Here is an 18014-nt window from a genome sequence, read left to right on the forward strand (position 1 = left end):
TCACAGTCCTGGAGCCTAGAAATCTCAGATCAAGGTGTCATCAGGTTTGGTGTTTTCTGAGGCCTCGCTCCTGGGCTTGCAAATGGCCGTCTTCTTCTAGTATCTTCACGTCCTCCCTCTGTACCTGTCTATGTCCAAATCCCCTCTTCTTATAAGGACAGCGGTCATATTGGATTAGGGCCCACCCTTATGACCTCGTTTAATTTTAATGACCTCTGTAAAGACCTTATCTCCAAATACAGCCATATTCGGAGGCCCTGGGTTAGGACATCGGCATAGGAACTTGGGGGGATATAATTCAGCCCATGACAGGCCCAGAATTTGTGGTTTAAACAGGCTTCCCAGGTGATTCTTACACTAAATATGAGAATAACACCGTTAGTGGCGTAGAATAAAAATAATTAGGTGATTTTTTACTTGGGACGTGGAAGCGGGGGCTGTTTTGTTTCTGCTGCTCCTTTAGAGAATAAATGATCAAGGAAGGCAAGGTGTGGGTGCTCAGCTCACACACCCATTAGAGGAGGGAGGCTTCACTTTCTTGGTGACCCAGATCTGAGTGACACAGTCTGTCAGGATCCAGGCCCAGAGCACAGAGCTGCCGAGTCCTTTGCTTCTTGCTCCTGACAGGTCCCATTATACATTGACAGACCTGGGGCTTGTCCTTGCCAGTCAGAGGCGGGGCTTGCTGCTGACTTGGGCTTGGATATGGAGAAATAAAAAGCAGAGTGCCTGGGAACCGTAGGCTAGAAAATTCTCCTAAGTTTCTTTCACTTTTGACAGAATAATTAATTTTACGAAAAAAGGTTTTATTTAGAATTAATCTCTGGAGTGTCTCCATCCACAACTGAAAAGCGTACAGATTATGTTCAAGTGAAGATGAAGGTATATGGACCTGTTACCAGGGACCACGTGGTTCCCAGATTTGCTGCTTCTCATTAATCTTAAAATTGGAACATGTAGGGCTTCCCTGGTGGCGCAGTGGTTGGGAGTCCGCCTGCCGATGCGGGGGACGCGGGTTTGTGCCCCGGTCCGGGAGGATCCCACGTGGTGCGGAGCGGCTGGGCCCGTGAGCCATGGCCGCTGAGCCTGCATGTCTGGAGCCTGTGCTCCGCAACGGGAGGGGCCACAACAGTGAGAGCCCCGCGTACAGGGAAAAAAAAAAAAAAAATAGGAACATGTAGATAATTGAGTACAAGCTGATTTTTAACCACCCACTGTCACGGGCGATTGTAAACCAACTTTGAAAAATTATGAAAACATCAATTTGGGAAGACATAAGATGTTCAATGTGATGTGTGGATGCCCAGTATCCATTATCTATAGGCTTGAGTCTCTGTTCTCAAACTATGGTAAAGCTGTGTTGCTCTTTTTCTGTTACGGATTTGTTCATCATTAGCGTAATATTAGTCCTAAGGATTATTTAGAGCAGGGTTTCTCAACAGAAGGCCTATTGACATTTTCTGGATAATTCTTTGTCATGTGGCCTGTCATGGGCATTGTAGGATGTTTAGCAATATCCCTGTCCGCTACTCGCCTCCTTCTGTTCCCCACCCCCAAGTTGTGACAGCCAAAAATGTCTCCCGACTTCACCAAATGTCCCTCATTCAGCAAGATTGCCCCACCTCAGGAACCTCGGGTTTGGAGGAAAAGGGCCTCCCCTTTCCATTTCTTTTCTTTTTGTGTCTCTGAATCTATGTTAGCTTAAGACATGGAAAGAGGAGGTATAGATGATTCCGAACGTGACCTCTGTGTTCCTGTAAAAACTTGAGATCTTCAAAATAACAGGAATTATAAGAAAAACAGGGTTGGGCCAGAACACTCCGTAAGTACATAATTAAATTATATGTAAGCAACTTATTACTACAGAACTTAAAGAAATAGAAAACAAAACCCTACTAAAATTACTCTCATAACATTCCTAATTTCCAACAAGAAATATCACAGAAAACGTACAACCTTAAGAAAAAAATGTGAATATAACTTGAATGGATTAGAGGAAGAATTGAAACTCCTGAATTATGGAGACAAGGACAATAGTTATAAAACCAAGAAATTCAGGAACACCGTGCAATAGACTTTTAGGCAGAGCTCACGGTCAGGCTGTACCAAGGCAAACACTGTGAAACGAGTGGGCCTCGCGTGCCTGCGTGCTGCGTGCGTCTGTGCTGGGGGACCTTAAATCCAGCAACTGTTACATGCTCCTGTGAAATATTACGGGCTGGGAAAAATCGCCTTTGCACTCATGTGACTTCCATTGATCCCCATCGTTCTACGATGTCAGTTACAAATTTGCTTTACAGAAGTTCATACTGCAGGCGAGTAGATTGTACTCGGAAGTCTTTGTGATTCACACAAACGGTGGCCCTTGCTTGTGGTAAGGAAGATGTTGAAGACGGACCAAGTGGCTTATGTTGAAGTTAAAGAGTCAGAAAGCTGGGCCCAGGTTTCCCCTGAAATGATGACTTGAGAGCAAGTGCTCAGTGAGTAATTACTAATAAAGTGCGCCTCACATGTAGGCCATGACGGAGGGTATCTGTTGAACCCACCTTGCCACAAATGTAGGAAAGGTTTCTATTGCTCCTGTCTCATTTAGTTTCACAGTATAATTAAGTGTGGACCAGGCCTCTGGCCTCCCCCAGGCCTTCATATGTGTGCCATGTGTCTCCTCTTCTAGGAGGAGCAAGGACATGGCTGATCTCTAGCAAAACATTTTATAGAAAAGATCTGAGACTAAAAGTCTGTCATTTCGTTCCTTATCCTGAAAGCACCTAAAGCCAGTGTTATATTTTGTTTTCTCCAAGGGCATAGTCAAAAACCCCAATAAATTGTGTTCTCTGGTTGCATGTCCTGTGAGACATATTGGGAGGGTCTCCAGTGGGACAGAACTGGTTCCGGTCCTCACTCAGCGGTGCTTGCTGTTCAGGCCTGAGGAGCTGAATTTACAGCCACCACTGGCCAGAGGAGCCATCAGACCCCCGTATGCCTGTGAGGATATCTGTCACATTCTAAAACAGGAAGTAAGATCTTAAAGAACTTGAGGGTATGAATGACGAAACTGTGATTTAAGAGTCTTAACATTGTAAATCAACTATACTTCAATTAAAAAAAAAAAAAGTCTCTGTCCAAGCCCATCCAAGACTTAGTACAAGCATGGCCCCATTCTCTTTACTTCCTAGGTTTCACACTCATTTCCAGCCCTTTCCTGGTAACAGGGCACAAGCAACAGTTTCCACTACAGACTTTTTTGTTGCATGAGCACCAAATACTCACACGGACCCCCATTCTGTTTCCTCAGGGTGCACACTCTTTTTCTACGAGAGCGATGGTAGGTCTGGAATAGACCACAACAGCATCCCCAAGCATGCCGTCTGGGTGGAGAACAGCATCGTGCAGGCCGTGCCTGAGCACCCCAAGAAGGACTTTGTCTTCTGCCTCAGCAATTCCCTGGGTGATGCCTTCCTTTTTCAGGTTCGTTGGGCTCCTCCTTTGCAGAGCATTTCAAATCTCTTACCAGATACCTCCGTCTCCTGCCCATGTACCTCACCCTGTTTTCCTTTGAGTGGTGGGTTCTATCTTTTGCACATTATAGGAACAAAAACGATGAATGACAAAATAAATGTCTATACTGAGTTCCAGGAATGATTGAACTCTCCCAGAGGCCTCCACAGTGAAGCCCGAGGAGGGGTGTGGGTTGAAGGATTTTTCACTGTAGTCTTGATATCATTTGTGTAGCACTTTAGAGAAAGGATCATGAATTCCTTAATTTAGACACGATTTGCACTGTCACAATTTTTCATCATAATATGTTCTCTTCTAATATTACTCATAAAGTAAAATCATGACATCCCAGAAATGACTAGCTATACCCAACCAGTTTTTCTTCCTCATCTTTTCAGAACTTCAGAATGAAAGTTCTTGAAGTTTGATGGTTAATTGTATTAAAAAAATACCAACCTGCTTATCACTTCAGGGTTAACATTTGCTTCTATAGGGAATCCTTTGAGTTTGGTCAGTTGTGATGCACTTTTTGTGGTGTTAATTAGGCTTTCTTCATTTATTCCCACAATACAGGAATTCCTCAAGCCTTTATTCCATGCTTCCTATGTGCTATGCACAGTGATATTGAGAATACCAAGAAGATATTTTGATACAGTTTCTACACTTAAAAGTGTTCACATGTAATATGGGAGACAGACATTGGAATGAATTGATCTTTATGATGTGGTAAACCTTGACAGTGAATGGTAGAGTAGGGATGAACTGAATGAAATTGACAGTGAGGATATTCCATGCCACAGAGAGAGTTGCAATAAAGGCATGGCAGAGAGTAATAGGTTATTTCACCATGTTTCTGGGTTTGTCCCCTATAGTTATTTCCATTTGGGCAATTAAAGTAAGGAATATAAAGTAGTAACTTTGTTTGTGAACAATCAAAAAGCATGTATTTTTTCTCTTTTAATCTATGATGTAAAACACACATAACGAAGAGTGCACAAACATAAATTTATTGCTCAATGAAGTGTCACAAAGTAACCACCACCCAGGCCAAGAAACAGAAGGTTCTGGCACCCTACAACCTTACATGAATCCATTCAGCTTACTGGTTGAATAGAGTGAACATGTATTATATTATCTAAGCCAGAACTCTTTTGTTCATCTGGGAATGTCTTCATTTCTCCTTCATTTTTGAAGATAGTTTTGCTGGATATAGAATTCTTGATTGACAGTCTTATTTCAGTGCTTTGAAAATGTCACTGTATTGCCATCTGGCCCTCATAGATTCTAATGAGAAATCACCTGTTAATCTTAAGAGAATCCCTTTTACAGATAAGTTACTTTGTTCTTGCTCCTTTGGGGGTTTTATATTTGTCTTTAAACAGTTTGATTATGATATGTTTAAATATTGATTTCTTTCAGTTTATTATACCTGGAATTCATTGAGTTTCTCGGATGTACTGATGTATATACGTGTTTGAATCACATTTGGAAAATTTTCAGCTGTTAACTTTTTCAAATAATCTTCCTGCTCATGTCTCTTCTCTCTTCTCCTTCTGGGACACCTATTAGGTTTAAGTTAGTATGCTTGATTGTGTCTCATAGATCTCTGAGACTCTATTCATCTTTCTGTATTCTGTTTTTGTTTTGTTTCTTAGACTGGATAGTCTCAGTTGACCTACTTCAAGTTCACTGATTCTTTTTCTTTGCCAGTTCAAATCTGCTCTTGAGCCCCTCTGTTGAATTTTTCACTTCATTTATTCTACATTTTAACTTTAGAATTTGTATTTGGTTCTTTTTAAAAGAGAATAATTTTTATTTCACTACTGATATTCTCTAATGATTGGAGAGATTACCTTAAGTGCCCAGAAGTAATAAATGTCTTACTCTTTCCCAAGGACCTCTGTATGTACCTCTTTAACACTTAGGCAGTTAGTTTACAGCTCTGCCGTAGTCTTCACCTCTGCTTGCACAGAGCCTCAAGATCAGCCTGAGGGGTGAGCACAGGGCCTTCTCAGGGTTTCCTGAGCATGTGTACAGTTCTGTGCATGTATGTGACCTTGTAAATTCTGAGGACTATGGATATCTTACTCTCCAGCTTTTCCTAAAGTTTCTCAGTCAACTCTTTTTTGCCCCAGCTGTTACCACAACCTCAGGCAACTGTGATATTAAACAGTTGTCACTGATTGCTTTTTACAAACAGGCCTGGAGTAAAGGGTTGTGTACATGAGTGAGTTCTGAGTAAAGTCCAATAGCTACAAGCCCTGTGAATGGGGATTTCTTATGCAGTATTAAACAGGTCAGATAATGACTTTTCTGAGAATGATGTTTTGGGGGAGCTCCGAACCCATTCTGCCCCCTTCAGTGGCTGTGTTTTTTTTGGTTTGTTTGTCTTTTTTTGTGGTACGCGGGCCTCTCACCGTTGTGGCCTCTCCCGTTGCGGAGCACAGGCTCCGGACGCGCAGGCTCAGCGGCCATGGCTCACGGGTCCAGCCGCTCCATGGCATGTGGGATCTTCCCAGACCGGGGCACGAACCCGTGTCCCCTGCATCGGCAGGCGGACTCTCAACCACTGCGCCACCAGGGAAGCCCCTTCAGTGGCTGTTTGACTGCTGGTTTTCAACATGAATGTGGAGATAGAGAGATGATGATGAGAATAGTGCATTAAGATACGCTTATACTTAATATTGTTACTGAGATTCAGCCTTTTTTTTTTTTCCAATAAATGCACCTCAAGTCACAAGACTTAATTTCCAGAGTTCTGAAAAAGTCCATCTTGACAATTTTTGCCAGTGTTGTTATTGCTTTTATGGAGGATCATCTTTTTGAGGTTCTTATTCTCCCATTGCTTCTGATGGACTCATGAGGACACTTTAGAGACTAGACAATTTTAAGAGTTATAGCAGCACTATTAACAATTACGCCAGGATAATAGGCATAAGTTTCAATAGTCCTAGGCTAACTGGGATGTATGACAACCTTTCCGTATGTACATTTGAGTTGACCCCAGTTTGTAGGGATCCTGAGCTGTATTGCTATGAGTATTCATTCTTCTATCTATGTTCAGGATACATTTGTCCACATTTCTTTTCGTACATACCTACGACTGGCATTGCTGGGTCATGGGATATATGCACACATTCAAGTCTGCTAGATACTGTCAGTTTCCAAAATTACTGAAATAATTTATGCTCCCATCAGCAGCCTAGGAGAATTCCAGTTCTTCCTCATCCTTGTCCACACGTGTTACTGTCAGATCTTTTTTAAAAAACTCTTAGTGTGAAGTTGAGCACATTTTTATGGGTTTAATGACTATTTCAATATCATCTTCTGTGAAGTTTTTATTTCAGTCTCCTGCCTCTTTTTCCATTTAGTCGTCTTTCTTCTCTTGATGATTCGTAGCAGTTTTTTACATATTTTGTATCTCATCTCTTTGTTGATTATATGCATTGCAGATATCCTTTTCCATTAGGTGGCTAGCCTTCTACTCTCTTCAAGTTATTCTTTGTTATACCAAAACTTTTAGATTTTAATGTAGTCTCATTTCTCAAGTCTTCCCTAATGGGTAGCGCTTTGTGTATCCTATTAAAAAAATCTACATGCTCTGTCTCCCGAAAATATTCCTCTATATAACTTATAAACCATTGTGTTTCCAAATCTAGCATACCTTTTTATTAATTAATGGGATATCTTGCAAATGAGGAAATGCCTAACTACTCTAACAATAATAACATTATTATGATATCAGCAGTTATCTTTTACTGCACCCTTAGTGTATGCCACCGCCTTGAAAGTGTTTTACAATGTGAATCCACTTAATTCTTCCGGAAATCAGTGAGTTAGATTGTGTATCCATATTTTGACTAATTGATGTGGCTTGTGTACCCCCTTCTGTGAAGCTAAGGCTTACAAAGGCTAATGATTGGATGTCAAGTCACAGTTACTGAGTGTTGGGGCTGGATTCAAACCAAGCCTCTCTTTCGCTGAAGCCCCTTATTGTCTAAGTATATTATTTATCCCAACACTGTTATTACTTAACCCTAAGAAGCACATGGGCAAGAATCAGTGATTACAGTAAAAAGTGACTTTTTCTCATTCTTAGAATTAAGCCACTCATTGGGAATATTTCAAAACTGTAACTTGATTTTGGCCATTCTTGCCTCATTATACAGGTTAGCTGATAATCTCATTGATTGCAGGATACTCTCTTTTTTACCTGGACACCCATGATGTGAATTCCTTTTGAAAGGACTTTCCTGGCCATAAAATTGCTAATAGAATCTGAATACCCATTAGGTCACATTGAATAAAATTCTTCTGTGGCAACATAGGACCTTATTCATGAAAACCTCTGTGTCCTCTTGTTTCGGTGAACTTTTTATGCTACTTACATGGGATAGAGCACAAAATGAACCTTTTCAGAGGAAATTACTGCTCTTTGGGATCCATGAGGGCATTTTCTACCTTCTACTTATTGTAATCCACATGACTCTGGAGGGGCTGAATTTGAAAGGAACCTGTGTGTGTAGGGGGTGAGGCTAAAGCGAGGGAGATCAAGCACGATTATGGAAATAATTTGTAGGTTATTCCAGCCCCAGGGCTCAGTTCAGTGCACACAGTTTCCAGAGCTCGTATGCTTCTGATCTGATGCTGTTATTCAGATTCGCGCATGGAAAGGAGATTCATGTTACCAGCAGAAGTAGAAAAGGGGTTTTGTGTGCCAGATGGGGGTGGGAATGGGCATGAATGTTAGAGCAGCTTATATAGAGGAAGTGCTACCCTGTCTGCAAAGGGAGGCTATAGCTCCTGCATTTAAACTATTTTAATTAGCGTTCTTCCCTCCAACTGGAAGCCAGAAATAGCACCCATCACCTACAAAGTACCGTTTCCTCTCGGCCCTCTCTTCATCCATTACGGGAGGATGTTACCTACAATTCCAAAAAGCTCAGTGACTTTTATGGTAACGTATCCTAATATTAGTTTTAAATTCCTATATTAAATGCCTTGGGAACATAGTTAGCAGGCAGAGTAAGAATGATGCCTGATTGGGTAGAAAATCATATGCAATTACATATCTAAAGAAGTGTAGAAAATATTGTCTCTAAGGGGTCATTGCCTTTCCATAGAATATTTCTTATCATTAGGAATGTCACTTGTATGAGGCTACAGTATGCATATATATATATATATTTTTTTTTGTTTGTTTGCTGATCCCAAACTCCTTATTTTTATAGCATGCATATTTTAAAAAGACCCTTTTAAAAGAAGAAGAGTATTTGTATCTTTATGTTGAGTTGGGGATTGGATGTGATAATGCAAGTCAGGTATCTGATAGCAAATGCTCAATAAATGTTATAGTTAGCATTTTAATTATAAGAAAAAGAGACTAGTTCCCCAAGTATCTTTACAGAAGTTGAGTATGGCTTCTCTGTGAAAAGTCTAAGGCTTTGAGTTTTATCATGCTCTGGGGAATTATCTTCAAGTGCCACATCTAGTTCTGTGTGTCAGACTCGATGAAGGTCATTGGCATATGCCCTGGACAAGGGCAGCCAGATTAAGAAAAAATCTGGAAATCCTCTTTCACAAGGAGCATCAAGTGGACTTGGTAGAAAAGACTTTAGAAAGGATGTAGTATCTTGGACTTGAGTAGATTAACATCCAGCCTCCCTCGTAAGGTAGGCACCATCTCTGCAAGGCCCCCGCAGCTGGTCAGCCTGGACAGCTGGACAGCTGTCCATCCCTGGGAAGCTCTCAGCTCTTTAACCATCTGTTTTGTTAGTTGGCTCCAAGTTCTAGAAAGTTCTTCGCCATGTTGAGATAATACGTTCTTTCCGGTGACTTTTGCCATTTCCCTTTGCTTCCGTATTCTCCCCCAGAATTTAAAGTAAGCCTTTCCTGCTTATTCTTTCTCATAACCTTCTAAATACTTGAAAACAGCTCTCATTTCCCTCCACCATGTCTCCTGTTTAGGTCTCCCTGCTTGAGGTTTCCGAGCCAGTCTCCCTGTGATTCAGTTCCTCTCCTTGACGTTCTCTCTTGTAATCGTGTTCCAGAACCTGACACCCTGTCAGGTTCCGCCCTGTGCTGCCTGCATTTCAGTTCCTGTTCCTCTCATTTCGTCCATGATGCTGGTGTCAATTCCTTAATTTACTAGAAACCACAACAAACGGATGACTCATACCCAGATTGTGGTCTATCCAGCCCTCAGCATCAAAGTCTTCTTCATCTTATTTTAATATATTTTTTGAAAAGTCCAAATGCAGAACTTAGATTTACCTCTTTGAAATTTTATCTTTGCGGTTTTCGTCCGTCTAATGAAATCATCTATGATCTTAATTTGATCTTCCCTGATGTTTATATCCCTCCTAACTTAGAGTTATCTACAGATATGACAGATTCAATGTTTGGTCTGTATTCTCATTGTTAAGTGTTGACTTGGTCTCTAGCTAAGTCCTGTTTTCTCATCACTGTAGATCGTTTCCCTGCCTCTCGCCAGCCACTTCAGAAATATTTACCTTTGGTTTTGGCATAAATTAGTTGTGAAGAAGGGTCACCAATGGCGTGTGTGGAACTCCAGGCCAAATTTTTTAATCTCTGTAAAGAATTGGACTCAACCCAGATCATCTTGTCAGCACCATTCTGGTGGCTCAATCTCATACCATCTGGTGAAAGAAATAGCAGATATGACCCATGAGCCATAGACTCAAGTTCAGGAGCTCCTTAGGGCATCCTATTAATGCCCCATTTGGGACAGAGGATCAGAGAGCTCCCTGAAGGGGAGAAAGTGAATGGGGTCCCTCCTGGACCCTGCCCATTCCCAGTACCAGAGGGGGCCTTTTCAAAGGATGAGGTGCCATTGGCCCTGCTCTAAGGAGAGTATTATGGGAGAGTATGGATGTTGAAGTGCAAAACGATGCACAGGGCCGGCAATTGTTTGCAGTGCATGCCCTGCTATTAGTGTGTTCAGAGGTTTCTCCACATATGTTAAAAGTACAGTGCAGAGATATAATTGTGGCTGAGTTAGATTTTAGCGTATAATTTGTATTCTGTTATGTATCATCCAAATAATGTTACTAACAGTATTCCTCTTCCTTTTTACAATATTTTAAATTTGTATTTAAGTCAATATGAACAGATAGCTTCATTTATTTATTTATGTATGTAATTGAAGTTTAGTTGATTTACAATGTTGTATTTGTTTCAGGTGTACGGCAAAGTGATTCAGTTTTATATATATATATATATATATATATTCTTTTTCAGATTCTTTTCCATTATAGTTTATTACAAGATGTCGAATGGAGTTCCCTGTGCTACACAGTAGAACCTGGTTGTTTATCTAATTTATATGTAATAGTTTGTATCTGCTAATCCCAAACTCCTAATTTATCCCCCTGCCCCCTGCTGCCTTTCCCCTTTGATAACCATGAGTTTGTTTTCTATGTCTGTGAGTCTGTTTCTGTTTTGAACACATAGTTTTAAATAATTCAATTAACCTGAAAAGAATTGAAGTGAAATTCTCTTCCCATACTTCCTTACCCTCTCTTCCAATCATCACTCCCTTAAGCAACTGTACTCCACTCTTTTAACTGGTTGCTTTTTTTGTTGTTTTGTTTTGTTTGTTTGCTTTTTCTTGCATTTACCCTCCTTTCTCATCAATGTGCTTATACTGTTACTGACCAGGATTCTTGGACTCCTTAATCAATAGAAATTGGTAAGAGGCCAGATGAGAAGTCCTGGCAAGGCTTTACTGGGACTGGAGCTACAACATGAGGGAGAAAAACAAGTAACAGTTTCCCTTGCTCACTCTCTGAAGGGGGGCAAGCTTGACCCTTAAGTGGGGTGAGGGTGGGGATGGATTGGTGGGTCGGGCAGGAGGGGTGGTTTGCCCACCCCCTTGGTGGTGCTATACCCTGCTTTTGCTCCTGACACCTCAAAAGTGGCAGTTAGGTTTTTGGTCTTTTTGTGTCTTATTGTTCATAATTTGCCCCAGCTGCACATGTATGCAGTTATTTTTAGTCCCTTATAGTTACTTTGTATTCTATTGCTGGTGGAGATGTTTGTCCAGGTGCAAGTAATGCAGCAAAGGGTCCCAGGTCCCAGCCTGTCTCCATACTATTTCTTAACTGACCTTAGACATTAACTACTGATTTTCTGTTATGATAGATGAATATCTAGCTGTATTATATACACATTCTCCTTTCCTCATCTTCTGTATGGTTACATGAAAATTTGGGGTTAAGTCTGTAGTCCCTGTTAACGCTGTTTTGATGTCACCATGCTGTATGACCATATAAACAGTATTAGCTGCTGAGCCAAATAGTGTACTATCATTTTATTTCCTTTCTTGAACAACATTTTGTTTTTTGCCCGTAGTTAATGATTATCGGGTTTTTTTCCTGTTTAATTTGCTTATTTCTGGTTACTTCACAATATTTTCTAAATCTCCAATTCATTAAATAGTTGATTAGGACTGTTTTCTTTCCCCTGGAGCCTGCCCTCCCCTGGCCCTCTATCCTCCTGCTTCAGTCTTGTCTCTCTCTAGGCCTCATGCATGACAGTCACCGTGTTAACTCATCCATGTGCTCTGGTGTCTGCCTTTTTTGCTGGAGGCTTTTCGTCACATGTCTGGTGATCCTTAGTTGTCTGACCACATTTAAGCATGCGATACCAAAGAAGCGCTTGGTTCTCATCAGTGCCCATTGTCATCTACTGGGGGCTATGACAGCATGAACAGATTGGGAGGCCTTTTGTGGAGGGGGTCCGGTTGATAATATTTGTTGGCCTTTTCTGGGGGCTACTCAGCTTTGCCATGGCCGCTCACGGGGTCAGGTTTCCGTGTATTCCTTTGTTTGCAGTAAACAGTTCCTTCTTTTTTTGTGTCTGGCTTCCTGGAGTCTGGAGCCCCTCTTATTCTTGAAAGAGTTCACCTGGGGTGGGTGAGAGGTGGGGAGGTAAGGGTGGGAGTGGTGCCCAGTTACATGACTTTCTCCAGTGGATGAGAGGAGCCCCAGGTTACAATTATGGGGTCATATCTGTCATTCTCTTTATAGGTATTAACACTGATGGTTTAATTAAGTCTTGTATAAATAAAACTCTAAAATGTGTTAAGCAGAAACCAATGAGAAAAAAAGACTTTTCAGGAACTCACACAGGAACTTCATTCCCACCTAGCCTCTTAAAATGAATGCATAACTTTATTCTCCTTTTTGTTTTTTTTAAAGTGGAAAAACGTTCAACCTACTTTACAATTATTCTTGTGCTTCTATAGACTCAAATTATTTTATTTTAGTTTCCTAGATCTGGTACGACCTCTCTTGTCTAAAATGAATTTCCCTTTTCCTGCCACTCACGTAAACCATTGATCATCTGGGATCACGAAGTATCCTCCATCCAGTTGGGTAATTGAAGCTGGATCTATTTAAATACATGATGAAGCCCTGTGCTTCATCTTAACTCTGAGCTCAAAGGGGCTCTTATGCAAAATGCACTTTTTGCTGATTCTATTCCTCTGTCAGCAAGAACTGTGCTTATTCCCTTCACTGAACTTGATACAGTATTTATGGCATCCCCAGCAGGCAGAAAGGAAGAAGCACACAATTCACTCTCTCTGCCTGTCTGCTGCTGTTTGTTTAGTGGAAAGTGACGCATGTGGAAGAAGTTGAGAGGGGACCACTTGGTGGTCTCTCCTTCCTGCCTTTTTGACCCCTAGATTCTGATGGAGGGCGCTGGAGTGGACCTGGTATCCGTAATTAAACTTGCCTGGTTCGAGAAGGTGATGCAAGGTTGGCGGCTTTGAAAAGCTTTTTCTAGCATGTCAGAGTTTAAATCCTGGCGTGGCCACACTGTAGAACACTGTATCAAGTTAGTGGTCTGCTGTGATCAGCTCAGAAGTTAAGCGTTAAGCCTGCAAACGGCTAGGAACTGTTTCAAGAGTTGTCTCTCCTTAACCTGCTGCTGACAGCAGTCAGCGCCGTCTTTGCCCACCCTCTCAGTCACACGTAGCCCGTGTATGCCGCTGCCAAAGGACAGACTCTGCTGAAAAGCTCATTTAGTGAATTGTCCTTCTTAGAAATTGATTTGTCCTAATGGTAGAGAATGGCAGAGACCGTTGTTTTATTTAGGCAGGACAGTAGGAGCAAAAATTCTCTCTAATGGAGCTGCCTTCAGCCTCTGACAGGTTTTAAAAGCAGTTGGAGACTTGAGCGTCCTTAATGGTTAAAAGGCCGATGGCTAAATTTTTCATAACGTTGTGATCATACTTTTCTAAACATCTTTCTCTGTGTTATGAGACTTGGTATGTTTTTTCCCCTTCTTTTTATTTTATCTTATTTAAAAATTTTTAAGTTGTGCTAAAATATACGTGACATACCATCTTAACTGTGTCCAAGTGCACAGTTCAGCGGCATTAAGCGCGTTCACATTGTTGTGCACCCCTCACCACCATCCATCTCCAGAGCTCTTTTCATCTTGTAGAGCTGAAACTCTGTACCCATCCAACTCCCCATTTTCCTCTTCCCCTAACCACTGGCAACCACCATCTTCCTTTCCCTTAAATAAATAAATTCCAGGATAGCTGCACCTTTCAAAGGATGTTTAGCTTCATCAACTAGTATCGGTTTCCTTCATTTCCACCTCTTAAGTGGGAGGCAAACATAAACTCTCTGACATGAGAATGGGGTGTGTTGCCCCTGGCTGAGTTTGAGGAGAATCTCACAGGCGGAAGGAAGAAGGGGCTCTCTTTACATTAAGTGAAGAGACCAAAAAGCTGTTGTTCTGCAGAACCTATCAGCTTGTGGCTCCTCTTGGAGGGTGACAGTGTATTATACAGACTCTTATTTTAAAAACATCACTTATTTTGAAATGGAATTCTTACTTTGCTAGTGTATCAGTCAGGATGGGTTAGATTATGCTGCAGTAAGGAACAACCCTCACATCTCCATGGCTTAACATACCTTTTCATTCTGGCCATGTGTCTGTAGGACATTGGCTATGAAGCTCTTCTCATCCTAGACACTTAGGGACCCAGGCTGACAGAAGCTCCATCTTGCCCCACAGTTCCAGGACTGCAAGCAAAGGGACAAGAATTGGGTGAATCAGGCTTTTGTTAACTAGTAACACATGGTGCTTCTACTCAGATTCATTGGCCCCAGCCAAGTGGCATAGCCACACCTAACTTCACAGGGACCAGGAAAACTCCATCCCTCTGTGTCCCTAGGGAGAGCTCAAAAGGAGTGGGCAACACTAAAAACCCCACAGCTAGGTTTTTAGAGCAATTGGTGAGAGCTGGGGGGCGGGGCTCTGGAGTGGTGTGTGTAGCATATTAAAAAAAATTTTTTTAAAGAATAGGATTGACGGAGATCAGGGTTTATAATAAATGACTGTGTCATCTCTAATTTTACTGGCTTTAGTTTCTTCATCTGTAAAATCGTCACCTGGACCCCTTCTAGATGAATATATTTATTTAAAATGTTACGTTTGTAACTTATATTTAGCAGAGTTTGTATCAGGAGTTTTAAGCTCTTTCTAACTATTCCTCAGATATTATGTCAGGGTTGTAGGTATTTACTTTTCTTCCCCTGGGCTGGGGGTGGGGGAGGGGAGGGGAGGCAGAGATGAGTGAGGATCGTCTTGGGGGAATACATACTGACCTCTCACTGAGCACTGATGCACCAGCTGTTTTTACTGGAGACCCATCCTCTCCTCATTAGTGACATGCTACCTCTGCATGGATTCCATCTGAAACACCCCCCAATATCCTTTTCACACGGGTGAAAACACCAGCTCCCTTCACATCTAAAAGCTCCTTGTTTCCATGGAGCTGTGCATACAAAGGGGAAAAGCATATTTTGGCTCAGGGGACTAGCTGTTTATCAGATGCTGCCAGGCACTTTAGAGGACAAAGAAGTGATGCTGGAAAAGGTCATGCTGTTGGGAACTTCCATTACAACCTTGCAGTGACAATTTTTCCTGAAAAATAGACTCTGAAGGGTAATATTTTTTAAGATAGTTATAGAAAAATTATGCTTAAATATTAGGGTAATATATCTTGGAAGGATCTTTTAAAAACTGTCTATTAAAGGATACCATATACACAGAAAAGTACACATCTTGATGATATTTCACAAGCTGGGCACACTCGTGACATAACACTCACATAACCAGCACCCAGATCCAGAAGCAGAATGTGGCCAGCACCCCGGAGACCTCCCTGTGCTTCCTTCCAGATGCTCCCCCTCTGCCCACAATTCCCATCAAACAACTCTTCTGACTTCTAACAGTGTACGTTAGTTTTTGCCTGTGTTTGTACTTTATATAAATAGAGTCTTATAGTCTATACTCTTCCGTATCTGGCTTCTTTTCCTCGATGTTATGTGTGTGAGATTTATCCATGTTGTAGTGGGTAGTTACTGGTCTTTCATTCTCGTTGCTGTGTAGTATGGCACTGTGCGATTCTACATATTATTCACTCATTCTCCTGTAGACAGGTGTTGGGATAGTTTCTAGTTTTGTCCATTGCAAGTTGTACTGCTGTGAACATTTTGGGACATATATTTTCGTGAGCACAGGAATGCATTTCTGTTGAGAATAGACCCACGAGTGCATTTCGGGGGTCACAAGGTGTGCCTATATTCCACTTTAGGAGGTAGTACCAAATAGTTTTCCAAACCAGTTAGACCAGTTTACTCTCCAGCAGCTCATAAGAACTCTGGTTGCTCCATATTTTCACCAGCACTTGGTATTTTCTTCTTGGAAGTTTTTCTTTCAGAAAAGAGTCCTTACTTGATTGTTTTCCCATCTGAACTGATTCCTTCTCTAATAAATTTTAGAAAGTGGGGGGAAGGGGGCGGTGAATAACCCCGTCTGGGAAAATACCCACTGACGCGGAGGCACGGAGAGACAGCAAACGTTTTAGTTGCACCAGGCAGGAGGAAGCATGGTGGTTTTATATGTTGGGGGATCTTAAACTCTGGGTTTTTCTTGAATAACTTTAAAGTGATACACAAAGACAAAATGTAACGTAGTTACTTTCCAAGAGGAGATTAAATATTAAGAATTCAAAGTGGCGTTTTTAACTCTCAAAGAATTAAAGGAGGGAATGGGGGGTGAAATGGATAAAGGTAGTCAGTTCTAAGCTTAGTCGGTTCTAAGCTTCCAATTATAAGATGATTAAGTCCTAGGTGTGTAGTGGGAAAAAAGATGAATCTCATGTACACACATTGCCTTTTTTCCTAACTTTCTCTACCTACAAGTGTTTACCTTTGACTTCCGTTGTCTTTTTCTCTTCTTCTTTTCCCACTCAGTCCTCACAAAATGATTCCATTTGCTTTATCAGGTGGTACTTCTGTTGTTTCTTTAGGAGAATTTCTAGCTATTGAAGTCTTCTTTAGATACAGGCAAATATTTTGTTGTAAACATAACAACTGACAGATTGTCTAGGTTTGCCCAGTGTGTGGTGTCTCTGCTGGCAGACACCATTTGTAACATTTGATGCAGTTTCTTTTGTGGAATATGATGAGATTCAGAAATAACATAGACACCTGCGGTGGTGCCTTCACTTACATTTCAGTCATGTGGGTGGGGTCCTGTTAATAGAATTTTGTTTGCAAACCATGGCTCAAATGAGTCAGGAAACTAAGAAGATGCATCAGAGGGAAAAAAACAACAACAACAGTGTTTTGTGCGTGAAAAATGATGCCGTCAGCTACTTTAATATTGAAGTAGCCAAATAGACCCTTTGTTCAGATGAGCTAACTTCTGAGCATTTACTAAACTTCCCTAGGTTTGAGGCAATACTCATTGATTGAGTTCCTAAAGAATTAATCATGGCACATTGTTCCACATGAGGTATTCCCCCAACTCTTGCCTTTCAGAACACTGTGAGTCACAAGCAAGCCCACTTTGAGGTTACCTGCCCATTGGTGGGTGTTACCCATCATTGTCTTTAAATCCCCTTTGACCTGGTCATTCTTAGTGGCTGGGATCCTGCTGAGTGGTTGCTATTCCTAGACACTTCCCTAAGACAGTATTGCTTCTCATTCCTTGAACTACCTTCCCAGCCCTAGTTTTGTCATGGCTGCTTGGCTCTGGCAGGGGACCTGTGGATTGGGGTCACTGTGGTTCACTGGGGGAAGGTTTGTTGCATCTTCCTTGGCCAGTAATATCCCTCGGCCTCACTCTCACCATGGAACTGACCAGTCCTGTCTGGAAACTGACCTTTGCTTCATAGCAACCCACTTAACTGGAAACTAAGCTGTCTGTATAGGATTATCACATATACAAGTATTTTAGTGCAAACTACCGTAGCCTGGGTGGCTTAGAAACATTTTGGAGGCTGGAAGTCTGAGATCAGGGTGGAAGCATGGTTGGGTTCTGGTCAGGCCCATTCTGTGATTCATAGATGGCTGTCTTCTTGTTGTGTCCTCACATGGTAGAAGGGAGCTAGCTAGCTCTTTGGCCTCTTTCTTAGAAGGGCACTAATCCCCTGTATGAAGGCTCCACCCTTATGACCTAATTAC

The 18014-nt window shown here is 41.6% G+C and overlaps 1 protein-coding gene across 7 annotated transcripts in view; it reads left to right on the plus strand.

Moving 5' to 3' along the window:
* Nucleotides 1-18014, plus strand: part of TIAM1 (TIAM Rac1 associated GEF 1) — a 397588-nt gene that overhangs the window by 280497 nt on the left and 99077 nt on the right. For all 7 annotated transcript variants that reach the window (XM_030880742.2, XM_060297858.1, XM_060297860.1 and 4 more), the window contains one exon: nucleotides 3296-3468. In XM_030880742.2, the coding sequence (XP_030736602.1) occupies nucleotides 3296-3468 (173 nt within the window). The remainder of the gene's footprint in view (nucleotides 1-3295; nucleotides 3469-18014) is intronic.

The sequence above is a fragment of the Globicephala melas genome, chromosome 4 (genome assembly GCF_963455315.2).
Source record: "Globicephala melas chromosome 4, mGloMel1.2, whole genome shotgun sequence".
NCBI lineage: Eukaryota > Metazoa > Chordata > Mammalia > Artiodactyla > Delphinidae > Globicephala > Globicephala melas.